This window comes from Cervus elaphus, chromosome 23, assembly GCF_910594005.1.
Source record: "Cervus elaphus chromosome 23, mCerEla1.1, whole genome shotgun sequence".
NCBI lineage: Eukaryota > Metazoa > Chordata > Mammalia > Artiodactyla > Cervidae > Cervus > Cervus elaphus.
The window spans coordinates 26309456-26332898 of NC_057837.1; the positions used below are offsets into that span (position 1 = coordinate 26309456).

Below are 23443 nucleotides of genomic sequence, written 5' to 3' on the forward strand. Positions count from 1 at the left end.
TTTCTCTCTCTGCTTTCTAATTATAGCAATTTTTCTCTTTGAAATTATATCCTTTTCAGGAGATCAAAGGCTGGAAATTACAGGTGGCATTTGGAAGCACAAAAGTTCAGTAAATAGTCCTAAAGCCTCACTAATGCACATTTCTGGTAACGAAAGTGATTTTCAGGGACCTGACTACTAACTTTTGTGCATCATGCATTATTGGTTATTCTGCATTTATACTTGCATCTAATAAGTAAGATGCGGTCCGTCATGAGGAAAGGAAACTATAGGATGACAGAAAGAAAACGAGTTAGAATGAATGAGTGGTTTCTGTTTGCTCGGCTGTTAACTCTTTAATGTTGTTGCCTGGGAGATAATATGTACATGGAAGGGGACAGGGAACCCCTGCAGGCTTGTATATGTGGGAGGGGGCAGGGAAGCAGGACAGGGCTGCAAACCGGGGCTTCTGAACCGCTCTGATGGCTCAGCACTGGTCCTTCCTTTAGCGGTGCACAGTGGCAGTGAAGTAGACGAAGGACAGTTCTTTTCATGCTCTTGGGGCTGGGACAGCCATTCCCAGCTCTCATATAAAAGGCTGTTATTTGGTGTACTCACCACAGAACAAGACAGACAATTACCTAGAGTCGTCTCATTTTTTTGTTTAAAGGGCAGGATGGAAAAGCAGTATTATACATATACTCCTTTATATTCTTATAATCCCCCAAATACATAAAAACCTATACAATGCTGGTATATCTTTTTTCCCTAATAGAACTTCAGTGCTTGCAAATGCATCTGCTCTCTGAATAGAAGTGCAAGTTTATAATATTAACCACAGAGGGGAAAATGTAAGATGTTTTTCCACTTGGTAAATCAGTATGTTTTGGCTGTGCGTGCTAAGTCACTTCAGTCGTGTCCAACTCTTTGTGACCCCATAGACTGTAGCCCACCAGGCTCCTCTGTCCATAGGATTCTCCAGGCAAGAACACTGGAGTGGGTTGCCATGCCCTCCTCCAGGGGATCTTCCCAACCCAGGGACTGAACCTATGTCTCCTGCGGCTCCTGCATTGCAGGCAGAATCTTCACCACTGAGCCACCAGGGAAGCCCCTATTTTGACCAGGCAGATTAAAAGATTTCTTATACGTTTTCTTGTTTATCAAAGATATCTTGCTGCTCACATTACCAGTGTTTGATGGTGTTTTCCCAAGAATTTTGAAATGCTTTAGGAGGAGGGATGCTGTTTTATATCTTGATTTAGTGGTTACAGGATTGTACACAATTACCAAAATACATCAAAATGCATACTTCAGTGAGTCAGTTAGCATGTGTGTCTGTAATAGCTTAAACATACTACTTCTAGTTTACAAGTTAGAAAAGTAATGTGAAAATTGTACATGTTATAATATTACATGTTAGGAAACATTATTAGGTGATGGTGCCACTCTTATTAATATTTTATCAGTCTTCTATTGGAATGCAGAATTTGCTACATCAGTATACGCATTTTATTGATATTGAGTCACACATTTCACACTTTGAAGAGGCACCTTCCATTTCATGTAAAAAGATGGCCTTCTGTCATTATATGTGTGTGCATGCATAAGTGTCCAGGACTAAAGTATATTCATCCAGTCACTTACTAATTCCATAAATATTATTACTTTGGGCCAAGCATTTTCGTAGATTTTGGGTATTCAGTAGAGAATGAGACCAGCTGTCATCCTGGTGTTTAGAGTCTAGTAGTGCAGAAAGACAATTTAAAGCTTAATAGACAAATTAATTAAATAATTATACATTGTTTTTGATACTATGGGCTTCCCTGGTGGCTCAGTGGTAAAGAATCTGCCTGCAACGCAGGAGATCCAGGTTTGATTCCTGGATTGGGAAGATCTTCTGAAGGAGGGCATGGCAACCCACTCCAGTACTCTTACCTGGAGAATCCCATGGACAGAGGAGCCTGGCTGGCTACATACAGCTCATAGGGTTGCACAGAGCTGGACATGATTAAAGTGGCTAAGCAGCAGTAGCATTGAGACTGTGAGGAATAGAAGTGGAGTGCTAATAAAAAATGAAAAAGACCTTTTGTGAAGAGAGAAGTCAAAGAAGGCCTAGATGAGTGGGTCACACTTAAGCTTCCACCTGAAAAAAAAAGAAACAAACAGAGGATCCTGTTAGTACTTTTGTTCTTTAATATTCACTCCAGATACTCTGGTAAGACTCAGCCTCATCTCAAACCCACGGAATTAGAAATTCCAAGAAGGAGGGCTCAGAAACTTATTTTTTAAACAAGTCCTAAGGTGATTCTTATCAAAGGAAAGTTTGGAAGACCCTGCCAGAGGTCCTTGGATTTCAAGGTGCATTAGAAATAATCTGAGACTTCTGCTTCTGGCCGTGACAGTAAATTGTGTCACATCGCGCAGTTATACTGTAAATACCTAAAACACTACATAGAATATATTTTAAAAAACATAACAATTTTCCAACCCTGTGAAAGAGACAGCTTAGGCTTATGACATTGAGGAAAGGAAATTAGAGGAACACTGCAATCATTGCATCTTTATTCTTGGAGACAGTTTCCAGACCATGGGGATAAGGAGGACGTTCCCAAGGAGATCACAGCAATCTTACTGAACTGAAAAGATTGTTAAGACAGAAGTGACTGGAATTTTCAAAAAGAGAGTTAAGCAGGAAAAACACTCCAGAAATCTGCATAGGGGTTCCCTTGAGTCTTTGACTAGAAACCAAACTGGAGATGTATAGGGCACGATTCCAGGCAGTTGGGCAACAAACAATAATAAGGGTAAGAATTACTGAAAAGTAGTAATCTGAACAATTATTGGAGGTTGTGCAAGCTGGAGAGATACTTGAGTTCTGACCAGTCAAATTGAGGAATCTTTGTTGAACATCTAAGACACTTAGTAGAGACCCTGCTGACAGGTAATGCATTAAAGGAAGGGCTAGACTCACCCTAGAATAAGAACTACCCTTGGCCTCCTACAAAAATTTCAAAAACAGGGCTTGAAATGTTCACGTCAGTCCACAAGTAGATGAACTGCCTGACAGAACAAAATTCAACATTCATTAAGAGAAGACAGCAAAATCTGAACATTTAAATATAAAATTAGTTATGGCCGTCTTGTAATAAAAATTATTAAATATGTAAAAAAGCAGGAAAAGGTAACCATTGTCAGAAGAAGAATCAGTCAAATGAAACAGACCGAGAAATAATCAGGATAATGGAATTAGCAGATAAAGACTTTAATAAAAAATAGCTATTATAACAGTGTTCTCAAATGAAACTTCAAGACGAGTTAGGTTAAAATGAAAAAAGGAAACGAGAGGGCAATTCAGATTAAAACCATAATGAAACTACTAGTACACACTCACTAAAATGACTAAAATTTAAAAAGACTGATAATTCCCAGTGTTGATGAGGCTGTGACTCAAACTGAACTTTTTTAGATTGTTAGGCAGTGTGAAATGGTGCAGTCACTCTGCAGGCAAAGCAGCAATGTCTTATTGCATCTATTGTTCCCTTATGATCTAAAAGTGTCACTTGTAGGCATTTGCTAAAAACTTGTTTCTCTAAAAGGAATCAAACCCTTTTATAAAATGAGCAAAGTAAAACCTAGATGAGTGTCAGAAAATGAGTTTCTGCTTTTGTGGTCTCACGTGGGATATTGTCAGACTAAGTGAGGGTCATAGAGCATTCAGTATAAACAAAAAACAATGAAAAACAGCAAAAGTCAGAAATGCCAGCTGCAGAAATCACTAGTCCTTTTCCAGAAATTTGAGTAAAAATCTCATATCCTGTCCTAACATAGTAAAGACAGAATGCACTTTGAAAGCTTATAAAAGCTATCTTTGGAAGTGAGTTGTAACGATCTGTTTAGAGATTTAGTTTTTTTTTTTTCTTTAATGTTTGACTACAGCCTGAGTAGAGAATTCACTTTTAGGGCTGCTCTGTTCTTTCATTAGGGTAGCTCTGGTTTAAGAAAATTATACTTCAATTTTGTTTGATGAGAGAACATGAAGGCCCTATTATAGCATTGTGTTGCAAAGTGACTCTTAGGGGTTTTTTGGTCCCTTGCTACAAATCTCTTTTTAGTCTGTTTTGGCGATTTAAGAATTGCATAGGGTTAATATGACACAATTCATTTCCCTGGATGCAGTTCTTTTTAAGTGGAAACATATGGTCATTTTCAATTTTTATGATCCATTGCTTAATTTAAGAACATTTGCATTTCCTTTAATATATTTTAATTCTTCACATTCATTTAAAAACAAACATACTTCAGTTAATTTAAAAAAATTTTTCTTCAAACATGAAAGGCATTTTATGCTAGTTGAACAAAAGTAGATTTCATTAAAGATGATATTTGAAGTTTTGAATGAGGATTTAGAAAATTCATGGTGTTATCTTGAGCATCTTTAGAAAAAGATCAGCCCCAAATTAACTTGTGGCTTATTGACATTTGGTCCCTGTGGTCTGTTTAATAAATTCCATGTTTGTTGTATTTGTCCTCTCATTTTCTCTTTTCATTTTAACATATATTTTTTATGTTTATAAAATGGCAATTTATGTAACAGTAAATATTAATGACAGCTTCATCAATCAACATGAATGAACTTTAGAAGTATATTATTGACTAAAGAAAAAAGCAAATCCAGGTAGGATACTATTTGTATAAAGCACAAAGAAAAGCAAAACTGAACCACATATTTTAGAAGAAATGTATTTATAATGAAGAAAGAAGTTTTAAAGACAGGAATGATAAACACAAAATTTAGGATAGTGGTTATTTCTCATGGCAAGAAGCAGAAGAATGGCATAATTTTAACACAACAGTAGGAAAGAAGAACCCTTAACTTGACTCTTCTTGATGTTTAATTCAAAAGATCCTTTTCCATTCTGAAAAATCAAACCACAGTTCCTACTTAAGTAGCAGTCAGATAGTAGAATAATTATTAACGGTTTCTAAGCTAACACTATGGGGCATCTGTCATAACTTGGATTAATTTTTCATGCCCCTTCATTATTAGTTGAGGACCTTTTTGAATATAGTTGAAGTTGGCAGCTAGATTTAACAAAATTAATAGATTTTATTTTTTGAACAGGTTCAGGTTTGTGGAAAAATTGAGTGGTAAGTTCAGAGAGTTCCCATTACCTCCCGCCCAAGTTTTCTTTGTTATTAACTTCTTGCATTGGCATGGCACATTTGTTATAGTTGGTGAGACAGTAATGACACATTATTATTAACTAAGGGCTTCCCTGGAGGCTCAGAACATAAAGAATCTGCAAGAGACCTGGGTTCAATCCCTGGGTCGGGAAGGTGCCCTGGAGGAGGACATGACAACCCACTCCAGTATTCTTGCCTGGATAATTCCATGGACAGAGGAGCCTGGTGGGCTACAGTCCATGGGGTTGTAAAGGGTCGGACACGACTAAGAGATTAATGTGCATGCATTATTAACTAAAGTCCATTGTTTACATTAGGGTTAATTCTTTGCACTGTACATTTTACAGATATTTTAAAGACTTTATTCTTTAGAGTAGTTTTATTAACATCACAGGAGTATTGAGAGGGAGGTACAGAGTTTTCTCATATGTCCCCAGCCCTCACACATGCTCTGCAATGAGTTTTGAAAATTTAAAAAGTGGTCCTAAAACTTAGTTCCTTTAAATAAGTGCTTTGCAATTTAAGGGCTCTGAATTTCATTTCAGTCAATTTTGAATAATTTTGTGACCCCATCATGCTGGGCCATACTGGAGGCAGCGTGACCCTGTATTCTGCTGCCAGAATACTCTTCTGCTTATCCCGTTAAAAGGAGTTCCCTTTCCTGCGGAAGAAAATGTCACTTTTGGAATGCCAGGTCTGCCCCTGCTCCTGTAGAAGATGAAAGTTTTGTTTAATGTAAAAAGACACCAGTTATAAATGGAGTTGCATCTAAATGCTCATTTGTGAGTTCGTGTTTAGATTTTAAATACACTTATAGAAATGATATTATAAAATAGGGCTTCCCTGAAGGTCCAGTGTTTAAGACTTCACTGTCCAATGCAGGGGTTGTAGATTCGCTTCCTGGTGGAGGAGCTATGATCCCACATGTCTTGTGGTCAGAAAAGCAAAATGTAAAGCAGAAGCAGCATTGTAACAAATTCAGTAAAGACTTTAACAATGGTCTGCATCAAAAAAATCTTTAAAAAATAAACAACTTTTGATATCACACATGATGTCTAGATCGACCTGTCAGCCCAGACAACCTGTTGGGGGATCATGATATATCATGATTAAATGTACGTCTGGACTCTAAAATCAGGCTGTCCAAGTTCCTGTCTTAGCTCTGTCACTACAATGTGATCTTTCCTGAGTTACTTTACCATTTTGTGCCTCACTTTCCCAATCTTTAGTATGGAGATGATAATAATACCTACTTTACAGAGTGGTGAGACATAGGGATAATGCATGTAAATGGGTTAGGAATGTGCTAGCATAAAGTCTGTGCTCAATACAACTGTTATTATATAATTCACAATGTATCAGAAGTGTTCAGGCATCCAATAAAATCTAATTAACATGTTAGAAGAAAGTTTGAGAGAAAATATCTTCAGTATTTCAGACAAGGATGCTACGAATGCACTTCCTTTTACTGTTCTCTACTCTGTTTAGGTCAGTAGAGTCAAGGAAATGACAACTTTTTAGTTCTCAGGCACTGAGGTGACAGAGGAGACCCCAGAGGTCAGGGTAAGAGTGAGGAGACCATGGACCAACGCCCTGCAGGGAGAGACAGAGCTGACAGCAAAGACTGAAGGATCCCAGGTTAGGGGACCAAGTGTTCCTGGGGTCAGAGCTTTGTTGGGGCCTTTTAGCTAGCTATGTCCCCACTCATGTCCCACTGTTGACGTCAGTGTTTCTCTCCTCTGCACATGTGCTCCTGCTATGCTCAATTGCTCAGTCATGTCTGACTCTTTGTGACCCCATGCACTGCAGCCCGCCAGGCTTCTGTGTCCATGGAATTCTCCAGTCGAGAATAGTAGAGTAGGTTACCATTTCCTTCTCCAGGGGATCATCCCGACCCAGAAATCGAACCTGTGTCTCCTGCATTGGCAAGCGGATTCTTTAACATCTGAGCCACATGTAGCACCTTGTAATGTTTGCTGTGGGACTTCATGTTACCTAGCTTGGAAGAAACCCGGATATGAAAAATTCCCCTGCCATGTTCTTCCCTCTTGTTTTTCTTTTTAGATTCCTCTGCTCTTAAGAGCGGAGAAGGCAATGGGACCCCACTCCAGTACTCTTGCCTGGAAAATCCCATGGATGGAGGAGCCTGGTAGGCTGTGGTCCATGGGGTCGCTAAGAGTCCCACACGACTGAGCGACTTCACTTTCACTTTTCACTTTCACACAATGCAGTAGGAAATGGCAACCCACTCCAGTGTTCTTGCCTGGAGAATCCCAGGAACGAGGGAGCCTGGTGGGCTGCCGTCTATGGGATCACACAGAGTCGGACACGACTGAAGTGACTTAGCAGCAGCAGCAGCAGCTCTTAAGAGATGCAAAGGGGGAAAGTTAGGAAACGTGTTTAAAACAATTTTCTAAAATACTATTTGTAGTCCTTATTTCAGTGCACTCTGAGATTTTACCAGAGAGGAAGTATGTTTTCAAGTTAATGCACAAATGAAGCAGTGTATAGCCATGGACTGAAGTCATACTGTACTATTAATTAAACTATCAGGAATCATGTCTTTTTGCCTTTTCATACTGTGAAGAGCCGACTCATTGGAAAAGACTCTGATGCTGGGAAAGATTGAGGACAGGAGAAAGGGACAACAGAGGATGAGATGGTTGGATGGCATCATTGACTCAATGGACATGAGATTGAGCAAACTCTGGGAGATGGTGAAGGACAGGGAAGCCTGGTGTGCTGCAGTCCATGGAGTTGCAAAGAGTCAGACATGACTAAGCAACTGAATGACAATGGCATCAGGAATCAAGAGTACTTTTAAGAGCCCTAAGTCCTGAAATTTGAAACTAATTGGTAGAATCATAATTATTATCCTTGAATTTAAAAGTCAAGCCCAGTGCTTCTCCAGATTCTCTTCTAAAGTTAATTCATATGGAAACTGTGTTCCAATAATTGATTGTATACTAGTACAAGTTTGTATGTTTATTTATAAAATCATAGCAATGATGGGAATAATCATTTGAAACAAAAAATTGGAGCAGGTTTTTTAAATGTTTTGAGAAAACCTTTTATAGCAAGTACTTAAAATGTCACATCCATTTTAATATCTAAAAATATTCTTTTTTTGAAATATTCTTTTGTAGCTATGCAATGGAGGATCAGTGACAGATCTTGTGAAAGGATTTCTGAAGGAGGGCAAAAGAATGAGTGAGCCCATAATTGCCTATATTTTACGTGAAGCACTGTTGGTAAGGCATTTTAAATTATTTGTGCATTAATTATAAGGCAATTCTAGTTTAAAAAAATGTATCTTATTTTTAGAAAAAAACACTTCATTAGTATTTATTGATGCAAGAGTGAGATGCAAAATCTGAAATATTTAGCATAACTAATTTCTCTTTTCCACTAAAAATCTACCCTCCTTGTGTCTACAGAATCCTGAGTTTTGATCTCCTAGGTATATTTCTGAAATCAATGATGATGAAGGTAGATACTGTATATTTTTACTAACAGGTTTTTATTTGCCATTATTTGTTTATTTTTAACAGCCATTATTTAGAATAAGTATTTCGACTTTTTTTTCTATTGAGATTAGCACATTTTAAATAAAATATTTCCTAAAGACCAGGATTATGCCCTGGTTTTTCAAAATTTTTTTCAGTTCAAAGTGGACATGATGTACTTTGATTCGACTAACTCAATGTGAAACATTTACGAAGGTTTGAGTGTTAATTTTAACATGGGTTCACTATTGATTTTGTATAAATGCATCCTTCTGAAATAAAATGTGTTTTTATTTGGTATTTTCTTCAAAAGTCACCATATTTATTTTCCACTTCCAGGGACTTCAGCATCTGCATAACAACAAAACTATCCACCGTGATGTAAAAGGAAATAACATCCTGTTAACCACCGAAGGCGGAGTTAAACTCGTAGATTTTGGTAAATTTTGTTTGAAATCCATGAATTTGAGCTGCAAAATGAGTAGTATGATTTGATCAGTTTCCATTAGCCTTACTTTCTAGGCACTGACAGTAGAGAAGGAAATACAACAACAATATCTAATTGAGGTAAGAAAGTTGCAGAGATTTTTAAAACTTTGGCAAATGAGAGATTCCTAGAAGGAAGGATGAGTTCTTTCAAGTCAGCCAGCATGTCTGTAACACCCCTGGAACAGTACGCAGTTGATTCTCTAAAACAGATGGGCTCTGGATGATGGCCCTGAGTCTAAGTGGAAGCACACGGCCCTCACTGTTGATGGCTTTACTGATGGGCAGGTGCCCAAAGCCAGGGTTTTGAAACAGGAGAGGAAATCTTCAAATGTCTCTGGGGTATCTTCCCTTCTAGGGAAAGAAGCTCAAGTCAAGATGGTCTCTTTCTTCCTTGGGACCTTTTGTGTTTTACTGTGATGCCTGCAACCACCTGGTTCTATCCTGAGATGTTCCATCCCAACGCCTGAGAGATGGGAAGAAGGAGGCTCCTTGGTGATACAGTCCAGCCACTAAATCAGCTCTGAACCTCCCCTGTCTCTGGACCTTTTGTCACATGAGATAATACATTTCCACATTGACTGAGCCAGTTGGGAGTTGTCTGTGTTGGAGCCAGGGGCGCCATAGCTGATACCTCTGCTCCTCCTCTTCAGTCGTGACAGAGCTCTCTCCCCATCTTCTCACTGGATCCCCAGTACCACGTGACACCAGAGAGAGTGGGCGACATTGTTCTAGGACGTGTCCATATCGTTGTCATCCTCCCCTTCCTGCACTCAAGCTGGGGAAGGTGTCTCTCCTCTGTATATTTCTGTATTTCTGTGCTTATCGCATAGGATGATAATGGTCTTTTTGGTCTTTATATGTAGATAAAGATACTTAAGCACATAGTAGTAGATAGACAGGGTCATTAAGAAGTGGGACTATGTCTTCTATTTTGTAGACTTAATACTTTGGGAAGAGTAGTTCAGTGAGTAATTGTTGAGTGAATGAGTGAATCTTCCTTCACTTTGAATACTGGGAAACGAAGCTTAGGGAAAGTAATCAAGTCACTTTAGAAATTAATTGTTTTAATATCCAAGTATGTGGGTCTCTAGTGACCTGGATTCACCTAGGAATGAATTTCAAAGCATCTAGACAGGAACAGCTGAATAGCATATCTTTCAAATGACCACACATGTGCTTTTTCCCCTCAGCTGAGCATTTGAAAACTAAGGAGCAGCTTGGCAGTGAATGCAGCTAGAGTGTGTTACTAGTTGCGTTCAGAGCTGTGCGTTTGAACAGTCTGACTGAGTTAAGATACTAATAAGAACTTGTGCCTGAAATTCTAAAAAACAGCAATAAAAAACACTCTTCACTGCACCATGGACAGAGCCATGACTCTCCTCAGAATAATTTTGGCTCCACTCTTAACGGACCCGAATGGAGAACTTAGTATTTAACTTGAGCTCTCATAATTCCCTTGCTCTAAAATATACATGAGCTCAGTCGCTTCAGTCATGTCTAACTCTTTGCGATCCCATGGACTGTAGCTCACCAGGCTCATCTGTCCATAGGATTCTCCAGGCAAGAATACTGGAGTGGGTTGCCATGCCCTCCTCCAGGGGATGTTCCCGACCTAGGGATAGAATCTACATCTCTTGTGTCTCCTGCATTGTAGGCAGTCTTTACCCGCTGAGCTAGGCACAATGAAAATTGTTAAAACAAGTGTAAATAAACATCTTCTTTAGTCACACACACACCAAAAAAAAAACAAACAAACAAACAAAAAAAACAAAACCTTGATAAACCAGTCACTCTGAGAAAAGCAACTTTCTGGAGCACCCTCCAGAGTAGTTCAGAGTAAAAATATACACCTGGATAATAAGTAAAGTGGCCTTTATTCGGTATCTTTAGAAAGTAGTCATAAGTTGGAAAGCTGACAAAATGAGAACTTTGGTTTTATACTAATTGACTTAAAGACTTTGCTGTCAGCACCAATTAGAAAAGAGCCTATGATATGTGTTCCTAGTGTCTGATACCAAAATGCTATTATTTGCATATAAAACAATGCTTATATCTGTATTCTCCATCATAAAAGGACATGGATTCAACTCACCTAAAATGGTTTAAGGTTTTCATATGAATTAAAACTTGAGGATGGAGGTGCATGCAGAGTAAAATTTCTCAAGGGCAGAAGAAATAAGATGTGCTAAGCCCCAAACTGCTGAATCAAACTGAAAATCAATGTCCTCATTTTATGTTTAAATCAGATTTTCAGAGACGGCCACAGCTGGGAGTAAAGGGGTTTAGAGTACATTTTTATTTTAATTTCTCACCTCATAAAGTGTGTGGTATGCTCATTATCGAATATTGGAGATCTGTACTTGGATGGCTGCCAGCCCTCCAAGTGTCCAGAATGGAACTCCACCACCTCATCCATCCCCGGAAATCTGTTTCATATCAAGAGTTTCTTGTCTTAGAAAAAGTCTTAGTATCTGTTTTGTTGCTCAAGCCAGAAATCTCAGAAATCTCTGATTCTTGAGCCACCCTTTGTTTTCACCTCCTGCATCTACAGTGAGTCACAAGTTTCTCTCTCTCTGTTATAAATCCCCAGACCGTGTCTTTATCACCCTTTCCTGGTCCTCGCCATCATCTCTGACCTGGGCTCCTGCAGCTACACCTTGCTAACCCCCTGCATTTAGTCTCGTTCCTTTCCTTCCAGACCATTGTGCACACTCCATCTGCAGCCAGAAAGCTCAGCAGACCCGGCCACTCTCTTGTTCAGTATTCTGTTCAGTGGTTTCCTGTAGACTTTATCATCCTCTCCGCTGCCCCGGAGTAAGCACTTAGTGATTAACATCTTTTTTACCCCTTGATGCTCATGAGGGACTCCCTCTTCCTGTGATCTATGGGCCAGGCCAACTTCTTTCAGTCCCTTAAATGTACCCACCCTCTTTCTCAGTTAGGTCTCTTATATATGTTCTGGAGGAAGTACTTCAAAATTGGTTAACATGCTTTTCTCTTGTTTATGCAAGAATGTGATCTTCACCCATCTGCCAGAGGCATTTCTCTGTCTGGGGGGAGGTTAAGATTTGTTTCAGAAGGAATGCAATAAGATGGCTGAGGTTAATAATAAAAAATAAGAATGTATAGCAAGACCCAGTTTATCTCCCCAGGAAGGTCTGTTTAAATTGCTTTATCTTCTCTTTAAAATATGGAGGGGGCAATTCCAGGAATCCATCATAGGGTTTCCCTTAAGAGCAAACAGAAAGAAGATGGAAACTCTTTCCGGTTCTCGGGTAATTGTGAAAAGGTGAAACAGAGAAGGAGGTGGGACAGCGAAATGAGCTTTTGAAAAGTGAAGGTGACAAGAGGGCAGAAGGGAGCCCTTACCCTCACCCTTTCCACCACCGTCACTCCCTGCCCCAGAGGAGGGCCCTGCAGAGTCTCTGCCAGTCCAGACGGCAGTGACCATGTGGTCCTGACCTGGAGGTGGAGACTGGTTAGGTAGAGGGAGCACTCATGCATGCCAAAGTTCTCCCGACCCTTATCCTCTGTTCCCATTAACCCAAAAATAACTCGAATCTGGCTGGGGAGTTTCTAGAGGGGGTTGCCCAGGATGGGCGGTGAGGCACAGAGCAGATCACCTAGGCCAGGTCTGAATGGGAATCACAGCCAGACCTTAGAACCTTGTCTGCCTCGGCTGAGTCTGCACGTGCCAGGAAGGTCTGCAGGAAGCCCTGCATGCAGGAGAACAGGCCACAGGCTCGCCGGATGCAGACTGTGGCATGAGAGGCCAGGGGGAAGACACAGGGCCCCAGAGACCGGAGACCCACCACACCCCAGGACCCTCCCTCTTCTCCTCTCCCCAAGGTCTTATAAGCCATCCCTCATCCTGTACAGACAGTAACATCTTCAGGAGGGAAGAAGGGGGCACCGTCTGAGAGATGGTGTGAAGGCAGAGATGGAGTGAAAGGCTTTCATCCAAGAGAGAATGAATTCTTTCTCAAAGGACTTAGGATTTGGGTCTAAGCTTTACTTCTCCCAGCCAGTGGATAGGGACATGCTTGCTCAGTCACTCAGTCATGTCTGATTCTTTGTGACTCCGTGGACTGTAGCCCGCCCTGCTCCTCTGTTATGGGACTTTTCAGGCAAGAACACTGTAGTGGGTTGCCATTTCCCCCTCCAGGGCATCATCCTGACCTAGGGATTGAACCCGCGTCTTCCTGCATCTTCTGCATTGACAGGTGGATTCTTTACCACTGAGATACCTGGCAAACCCCTGAGTAAGGGCATAGGAGAGGCCATAATAGTGAGAGACCAAATGAAGAAATCACAATTACATTTTCACTATGTATCTAAGTATAATGTCCCTGAATTTTGTGACCAGTTACAAACACGATGCTTTCCCAGCATGGAAGCCTCCCCTCGTCGCTGTGCCCAGACGACTTCTGTCTGCCTGGCTGAGGACCTCGCCAGCGCTCTATTCTTTTTTTTTTTATTTTTATTTTATATTGGAGCATAGTTGATTAACAGTGCTGTGTTAGTTTCAGTTATAGAGCTAAGTGATTCAGTTATATATATACGTCTATCTTTTTTCAAATTCTTTTCCCATTTAGGTTATTACAGAATATTGAGCAGAGTTCCCTGTGCTGTATAGTAGGTCCCTGTTGGTGATCTATTTTAAATACAGCAGTGTGTACATGGCAATGCCAAATTCCCAGTCTATCCCTCCCCATCCCACCCTTCCCTCTGGTAACCATTAATTCGTTCATGAAGTCTGTGAATGTGTTTCTGTTTTGTAAATAAGTTCAGTTGTATAATTTTTTTTTAGATTCCACCTATGAGGAATATCATACGATATTTGTCATCACTTAGTATGATTATCCCCAGGCTCATCCATGTTGCTGCAAATGGCATTTCATTCTTTTTAATGACTGAGTAATATTCCATTGTATACATGCATTGTATCCTTTCTTCAGCCAGCCAGTTGTCACACTCGGTTGTAATCATGTGTTTAATTTGACTACTCTCCCTGCTAAAGTGTGAAGTTCAGGATGGCAGAGTCTCTGTTTGGTCTATCACTCTGTCCCCAGAACCAAGTTTGGCACTGGCGTGTTAGAAGTGCTCAATAAATACTCTTGAATGAAGAAGTGAATGGGAAGCAGGACTTTCCATATAATTCTGTGACCCTGAGAAGGTCACTTAAAATCTCCAGGGACAACAATAAGAAAAACAGTGTCTATCTCATATGGTTGATCATTGTGGAAGGTAAATGGGATAATACAGGTGAACTGCTTAGTATAATTATTGACATTTTATAATTAAGAAAATCTGCACTATTACCATTATTGTAAAATAATCTGCTACCTCACCCCTAGCTCAGTATTGTATATACAGTAGACACTTGAAAAATGATAAGAAAATATGTAAATAGTTGCTAAATAGTGAAAATCTGAATTCCCAAAATTGGTGCCTCTTTGTTTTTTTTTTTTTTAAATAGCCCATTGCTAGAGTCGATTGGGTATTAACTTTAAATATCAAGCTATTTAATTACATTAATAGTAAGATTCAGTTTGCTAGTGCTGGTTATAAGTGCAGCCTTTAAGAAAACCTTTTGTTTTCTTCTTAAGTGGGCTAGACTTTCACCAGCCGCCTCAGAGAATAAAAAGACAAGTGAGCTTGCAGATGTTATTAATGAAATACATTAACAGTCACTGGTATACGATCAATCAATAAATAACATGACTTCCCAGGAGAGAAACCCCTTTAGGCAAGTCAACTAAGGTCTGAAAAAGCAGGCCTCATGCAGGAGAGACTAAGGCAGTATTCAGTTCTCATTTCTACAGATTTCTCTCTAGGGACCTTCATTTCTAATGGAATTAGTTAACATTTCAATACAAAAGTACAGAATGTACTTCTTGTGATTTATTTAGACATCGTTCTTATGACAGACTATTTTATGGCTTTCAATCTCTTAGTACCCACGTGCCCAATTTTAGGCCAAATCCCCAATGAATAATGTAGGTCAAAGAGAAGGTGTGACTTATTCATTAATAACCCCTGCTAATAACTGTAGCATCACGTGACGCAGGTCCATCTGAACTTAAAAACTATGACGTTCCCTCCATTCCTTCCTTTCTTCTGGAATTACTCAAAAGCTGTTCAGAGGGGCCGAGTAATCATGGGAGTCGGGGTGCAACTTAGCATGAGGGTTGGGCCTGAAAGGGGTGAGAAGGGTGTCCTTGGTGGGAGGGTGGGAGCAGTGGTGGCTTGGCTTGGGACGTTGATTCCCAGATGAGGGGACAAAGAGAGTGTTTGTCTAGGGGGATGGTGGTGACCCCAGTCAAGTTGTCAGATCCTGAACTGGGTACGAAGGAGATCCGTGTGGCTGGGGGTCTACATGGAGACAAGGGACAGGTTACATAAAGGGGGCTCGATACTATGAGGAAATATACTAACATCAGTAGGAGTCAGGTTTCTTACTGTTAGAGATGAGAATGATAAATATGGAAAGAGAACTGAACCCCATGATTCTGGATTGCATTGGAAGTGTCACTGTGAACTCAGGGTTTTCAATATACAGAGAGGTATATAAAAATAAATGTAATGTGTGTGTGTGTAGCGGTTATCTGGCTATGTCCACTAAAAGGACATGCATGCTTGATGCCCCAAGAGCAAGCACATCAAGCACCTAGCTCTTAGTTTTTAAACACAATTCTCAACTAATAGGAAGCAAGGATTTGTGGGAAAAGACTGATTTTTTTTAAGGCTGTACAAGCTGAGCCTGGAACTTGATGTGCCAAGAAGTAAGGAAAAGCTCAAAGAATGATGGAGACAATGTCAAAAGGAGGTAGAAGCCACATTGAAGTGATTCTCACTGACCAAATCTGGGACAATTTGAGCATCAAAGTAATGATAATAATGATGTTACAATGGTTATCTATTGAATAAAGTAGAAATCCATAAATTCATACTTGCATACTTACAGACATCAATAGATGAATGGAAAAAATCAAGAGCTTTTCTTTACAGAAGAATGCCAACTTAATGAATGTAGAAGGAATAGTGAAATTTTTGAAACTATCCTTTGGCACCCATCATAGTAATAATTGGAGAGGGAAATGGCAACCCACTCCAGTATTCTTGCCTGGAAAATCCCAGGGACAGAGGAGCCTGGCAGGCTACAATCCATGGAGTCACAAAGAGTTGAACATAACTGAGGCAACTTAGCACATAGTAATAATTAATTCATCCAAAAACTTCAGTGGATGCTAAACTAGTGAGTTAAGTTTTGATTAAAAATAGGATATTTAGTCTCTAAATACCTCTGCATAAAATACTTAGGTACAAAAGAAAAAGAGAAAACTTTACAAGCTAGAAGCCTGGCAGACACAGACTTAACCAAGTATACAAAGTGAATACAACTGTGTGACAAGTGGAAATCACATACCACCTAATAGGAGACAGTGAGACTTCCCTTCCATGATAGTCCTGCCAAAAATATTAATCATGAGGGAATATCTGACAGGTCCAAGTTCAAGAACATTCTACAAAATAACTGGCCTGAAATCCTACAAAAGTATCAAGGTCATGAAGTTCAAGGGAAGCCTAAGAAACTCCTTTAGTTTGAAGGAGACCAAAGAGATAGGACAACTAAATGCAGCATGTGATCCTGGCTTAGATCTTTTCATTGGGTGGACATATTTTGTTGTAAGGGTACTTGGGACAGTTGATGAAATATGAATGAAGTCTGTAGGCTAGATGGTAGAAAGGGATCAGTGTTAAATTTCCTGGTTTTATTAGTTGTATTGCCAGTATGTAGGGGAATGTCCTTGTTTGTAGTGATCATACATTAAAGTATTTGGAGGTGAAAGGCATCAAGCAGCCCACTTACATTCTGTGGTTGACATACTTACATACTTATATGGTTGAGGAAAGAATATTATTTGTACTTCTCTTGGCAGCTTTTCACTAAGGTCGAGATTATGTCAAAAAAATGTAAACTATGGAGAAAAGTTGGAGATAATACAGATGTCTAAAGATGTTTTTGTACATGTTTAAAGATTATGTAATATGTACACATATATATCTACCAAATATGTGTATTTGGTAGTTGAATGTTATGCATCTTGAAAACTGGAGAACTAGTGCTTTATATAATGAAATGATATGTTGAAAAAAAGAAACTAGAGGATAGAACCATTTTTAAAAGTTGGCAGAAAAAAAAAAAAAAAGGTGGCAGAGCTTGAGAATTTTCATACCTATACAAAAAAATTAATATTTTCCTCAGCTTGAATTTATTTTTGTACTTCAGAGAGGTGACCTTTATTTGAAAGGAAAAGCATTTCTAAATTCTTTCATTTTGTAAAGCAAAACCATGGATAAATGGGCTCTTTATTTTAGACCTTGTGGTTCAAGCTGAAGCTGTGGTCTCCAGTGTTTCAGACTGAGTATTTTCTCAAGTTGAACTAAGCAGTTTAACAATACAGATAGAGTTATATCTCTTGGTCAAGGGTCTTTCAGTTGTAAGGGCAAGAACCACAAACTTGCTCCAGAAGTGAGTAAGATTCACAAGGCAGTCTCCTAGGTAAGAAGAACAGGATGAAAGGGACTAGAATGGATGGAAGAACAGAAGGCAAGAACCAGGACAGCTTGCTGCCTCTTACTGTCTCACTGGAGAAACCCAGTCTCTCCTCTCTGCCTCTCTTTTTACATTTTTAAATTTATTTTTTCAATTTTGGCTGCTCTGTGTCTAAGTTTCAGTGCGTGGGCACTTCTCTAGTTGCAGCACACAGGTTTAGCTGCCCTGTGGCATGTGGGATCTTAGTTCCCTGACCAGGGATTGAACCCGTGTCTCCTGCATTGGATTCTTAACCAATAGACCACCAGGGAAGTCCCTCTGCTTCTCTTCTGAGTGTCTGTAGAGCAGCCTCTGGAGTCTCCATGCTTCCCAACAAGGCTTCTCAAAAATAGGAGCCTCAGCCTTCACAGCCTTTATGACCTTCTGGGTCCAGTGCCGCAGCTAACTGGTCCAGACTTTTAGCACTTAAATCCAAAGGAATTTGGAGTGAGAGTTCAGTTGGACAAGCTGGGTCAGATATCCCTTCTGATCCAGTCAGCCATGACCGGGCATTGGGCTGGTACAGTCCAGGCAGATCTGCCAGGGCCTTCCTCTTCTGCACGTAACTGTAAATAAAGTTTTTAAAGAGAGTTATGGAGAGGGTGAGACAAATTTCTAAATATCCTAGAGAATATTTTTTTTTTTCTTATTGATGGACACTGCCCTATTTCTGAGAGATGTTCAAAATTTTACTTTTTAATTGTTTCAATTAAGTTGCATGAAGTATACCAAAAAAGTTCTGTTATGAAGAATGGATTTCAGGCATTTTGAAAGAGTTTTTTTATTTAGCAAGAGGCAAAGGAAAACTTTTTTTAAAGAGTTTTTTTTTTTTTTTTTTAATATGGACCATTTTTAAAGTCTTTGTTGAATTTTTTACAGGATTGCTTCTGTTCTGTGTTTTGGGTTTTTGGCCCCAAGGCATGTGGAATCTTAGCTGTCCAGCCAGGAATTGAACCTGCACCCCCTGCAAGAAGGTGAAGTCTTAACCACTGGACCATCGTGGAGTTTGCAGGAAAACTTTATAACTAGGGATTTACCTAGTACCGAAACAAACTACTTCAGGGCAGGTTAGAAATTTTGATGCAAGTCACTGATTCTGCCTTTCCATGATGGGATCACTTTAGGAGAACCAGAGCTAACTTTGCTATTTTTTAAGAATCACCTCTTTGCCTTCTCAATTTTTCTCATTGTAAAGTAAGCGCTTTGGACTAGCACTAAATGATCTCCATCTGCTCTGAAATTTTATTCGCTGAAGAGCTTTAAGCAAGTAGAAGATTTTTGTGGTGGCGTAGGAGACAGGACAATGAGGAATGGGGAATGATTAAAAAAAAAGGGACAGTCATAATATGTACCATCAATGAGGAGTATCCTACATACCAAACTCTATAACTGAGGCCCACTATATCCATAAATAGACACGAACAAAGTCACACAGAATCAAATGGCGCAGATGGGCAGCACACGTGCAGAGTTCATCTGTTCGAAGCAGAGAGAGTGCCGTGAGCAGTGTGATCTTGACGCCTTTAGAGAAAACACTCAGCATCTCCGTTGTAAGAAATGAGCTGAGTATTAAAGAGGAAGATCTCATGCCAGGTGGACTAGAGAGAGGACAGATTTTCAAGGGAAATCACATTCGTATTGACAGGAGTCAGCTCCATGTGTCATCTTTTAAAAATTCTTTGAAACATTTTTATTCATTTATTTGGCTGCACTGGGTTCTTAGTTGCAGCATGTTGCAACTTAGTTGCAGCATGTGGGATCTAGTTCCCTGACTGGGGATCGAACCTGGCCCCCTGCATTGGGAGCTCAGAGCCTTAGCCACTGGACCACAACGGAAGTCCCTCTCTGTGTCATCTTACAGATTCACTAACCTTAAATCTGAAGATAACCTTGAATATCATTTGGTATATTAAGTACAGAAATGTCAGAATATTTTTGCTACCCCTTGTATGCAAATTGTTGTGTGACTGAATTTCCTGATGAGAGAATATAAAACTTTCATGAAACTCACTAGTTTCATGAAACTCACAAGTAGTTGTGACCCAAAAGTAATAAAGAATCATTGATTTATTCCAGTTTCCTAAAGTAGCAATGAGAAAGCAAAAGCCTGGGCTCACTCTGAGGTGGATCTGAACTAAGGCTGCCTTGCTCACCTGAGCTCTAAGTCCCTGCTCTGACACGTGTCAATTTAGAGTTAGAGTCCAGTGACCCCCAGTGCACTCATTTTCTCCTGGTCGAGGCCATGGTCCCTTTAGAGAAGGCTGTGAGAAAGATTATTGGGTTTCCCAGATGGTACAGTGGTAAAGAATCTGCCTGCCAGTTCAGGAGATGTGAGTTCAGTCCCGGGGTTGGGAAGATCCCCTGGAGAAGGAAATGGCAACTCACTCCAGTATTCTTGCTGAGAAAATTCCAAGGACAGAGGGGCTGGTGGGCTACAGTCCATGCGGTTGCAAAAAGTCAGACACAATTGAGCAACTGAACATGTACACGTGAGGGAGATTAACAGCATAATTTTTGAGCAGTGAGCTGAAGTCCTTCCTCATGGGGCCAGCCTCCCTTTCAATGAGGGAGGTGATGTCTGTAAACCAGCTCAAGTCTTGGGATTGATTGAGGGCCTGTGACTGTTTTTATGCTTCAAGTTAGACTTTGGTCCACCTGACTTAGAACTCTTCTGCTTATACAGATTAAGAAACATGTAGTAGGCTTCCAATCTGCTTCTCTTGAAGAAACTGGAAGATCAACTTGGCCACCCCATAGGCCACTCCAGCTCAGACTGTTCTGGTCACTGCTCTGACTCTGTTGCCACTCGGCCCCTTCCACTCTGTGTTCCATCACTCCCGTTGCATTTAGGTTTTCCAGTTCAGGGGCAGCAGGTCACCTTGTAAGTTCTATCCTGCAGAGGATAGTGATAACAGAGCTCTTCAGAGATGCTGGTCTGCTCTCAAAAATACATTTCTCACGGTTGTGTTGGAAGTTATGTCTTCTGGACCCTCCATGTTGGGTGAGCAGGTCTTAAATGATAGACCCCCCTCTTTACACTACAGTCATCCTAAGTCTTTGCATCCCTTCCTCTAGAGTAAAGTAGTTCTGGGATTTCAAGTTCATTTACTGGAGGCTACTTTTTGATCCATGTCTGAGCTAACCAGCCAAACTTGTTAGATGCAATGTTAGGGGTAAGATGTCTGCTTAGTGGGCTCATATCAGTAACTTTAGCCTGATTCAAGTTTATGTTTTTCCTTCCACCATATACCACATCCTTAATATCCACTCCCACACATATTCTCTGAATGTCTGTCTACATAAAGTTTGAAAAATCAGGAAGCTTTTTGTACCACACCTGTAGGGTTCTTGTGGAACTACCATCTGATTATATGTTTAGGAGCAAAGAGAGGTGGTTGGGGTGAATGTTGAGAATTATCAGTGTCTTGTAAGGCAACTATATTAGAGGAGATCATTAATGTAGTTTCCTTGGGCAAAGGCAAGGTTAATCTCCTCACATGGGCTGAGAGAGGCTACCGCTACTGGCAGAGAAGATTAATCAGAGTTCAGGGGTTCAGAGCCCCCACCTTCAATAGAATCCTCTCAGACACCTGCATTCCAATTTTCGGGATCCCATTGCTTCCCAGTCAGTGCCTCTATTTAAATGGCAGACACCTTCTGAGGTTGGGGGAATTCAGTTTGCATCTTAATCCAGCCACTTGCAGGATGAGAGTCTGGGTTTGGTTTTCAGCAGTCTCAAATCTGGCTGCAGGAGAGAAGGGTCTCTTTTGGGGGCAGACGCGGAAGCTTTTGGGTCATTCATGCAGCACTTGAACTGGGAATTTGAATCCCTGAGCTCATCCTTTTCTTTCCTCATTTTGTCTGGTGAAATTAAAAGCAACCAGCCAGTCTCAATATACTTGTTCATTTGACCAAAATGTTCAGAGATATCATATACGTGGTCACGCTGAACTGTTCCTCTAGTGGGTGTTTAATTATACGTGTTCAATGATGGTATTTTGTGTATCTCTATTGCCATATCATGCCATGGATTGTTGGTGCTCTCTTGACTCCTGGAAATGGAGCCATTAATGTTTTTGAATCTAATCAGATTTAAGCATCAATTCCAGAAATCCCAGGACCAATTCAGAAAACTCATCTTTAAGATTCTGTGTCTCTGGCACCACTCTCAGCACTGATATCTGCATCTGTCAGAGTTCCCTAGGGACACAGCTCAGCCAGAATGTGTACTGTGTGTATATAGAGAAACTTATTTTAAGAAAATGGCTCCTGTGACTGTGGAGGCCTGAAGACTTCAAAACCTGATCGGGTCTGGTGGGCTGAAGACCCCAGGAAAAAATGCATGTTGAGTCCAAAGGCTGTCAGCTGGCAGAAGTCCTCATCTGGTGGAGATCACTATCATGGTCTCTCACTGGATGAGGCTCATCCACATTAAGGACAATAATCAGTCTTACCCAAAGTCCGCTGATTTAAATGCTAATTCTCATCTGAAAATTACCTTCCCAGAAGTATCCATAAGGACATTTGACTAAATATCTGGGCACCATGGCCTGCCAAATTGACACACAAAATTAATCATCACGCCATCCTAACCTCACCAACAAAATGAGGGTATTAGGTGGTAATGTAGATTTTATGGCCCCAATTCTCATCCCTGTAGTGTTTTGCTTTTAACAACAAAATCCCAAGCTCGTCCCTTTGCTCCCTTGATTGAGATGGCAAGGGTCTTGTTCTATGGTTATAGCAAATCAAGTTCCCTGAAGTCATCTGGTCTTTTTGAACCACCTTGGAAACCACATAGCTGATGTTTCTTCTCACTCACTCAGACCTGAGTCCTAACAACAAATATAAATCCTGCACATTCCCCTCCCCACCCCTGGAAATAGGACATAAGCCATAGGGGACAGGGTGGCTGCCCAGCCATCAAACAGCTCAGGAAACCTTATTAGAAGGACTTAATAATTCCCCAGCAATGTAATCAAAGCAAAATGCTGAAGAATCATTGACACAAACCTCCTTAATGTTCCTGCGGCTTTGACTTTTAATGGCTTATTGCCCTCTCTTCTAATCTGTTTTCCATTCAGCCTGATCTCTTGTTGGCTTCTGTTCCTTTTAATATCTTCTCTGTATCCCAACTTTCTGCCTGGAATTTTCCATCTTCAGCCTCTTCTCCTCTGACATGCTTATATAACTGTTTACTTTGGTGACTTATTCCCTTAGCTTCTCTCTGGACGAGATGATTTTCCTAAACTTCTCTACTTCCAGCAGCTCCCGAACTCATAATTTGGATTCTTGTTGCCTTTTAAAGCATTTATGTCAATCATTTTAAACTGAATTTTGCATTTTTCTACCTTACTAACTAATTTTCTTGTGGGAATTTATGTTAAGTAAAAATGCTGTTTGTCCTCAGGAAAGTCACTTTTCTGTCCAGATAAAGTTTACTAACCTGAAAATGATGTTAGATGTTTTAACCATTAAGCTGCTTCTATTTCTGAAGTTGGTTCTGTTGGAAAGATGATCTTAGGGTTAACAGTTATTGCAGAAACACTCAACAAACACGTTTCCTCTGTCACTCTTTCATAGGTGTGTGTGTTGTGTTTAACCTGAATCATCTAATAGTTTCAGACTCAGGGGTTTCTTATTCTACCTACTTGCATTTTTCCTTTTTCACTTATTCTGAGACTTG

At 40.2% G+C, this 23443-nt stretch overlaps 1 protein-coding gene across 9 annotated transcripts in view; it reads left to right on the plus strand.

The window, feature by feature from the left end:
* MYO3A (myosin IIIA) overlaps positions 1-23443 on the plus strand; it is a 179886-nt gene that overhangs the window by 23500 nt on the left and 132943 nt on the right. For 8 of the 9 annotated variants that reach the window (XR_006337117.1, XM_043884340.1, XM_043884337.1 and 5 more), the window contains 2 exons: positions 8310-8414; positions 9009-9108. Coding sequence is in view for 7 of the 9 variants with exons in the window: in XM_043884340.1 (XP_043740275.1) it covers positions 8310-8414; positions 9009-9108 (205 nt within the window). In the remaining 2 variants the exon portion in view is untranslated. Of the gene's footprint in view, positions 1-8309; positions 8415-9008; positions 9109-23443 lie in introns of those variants that run through there. The other variant, XM_043884342.1, reaches the window with a different exon arrangement.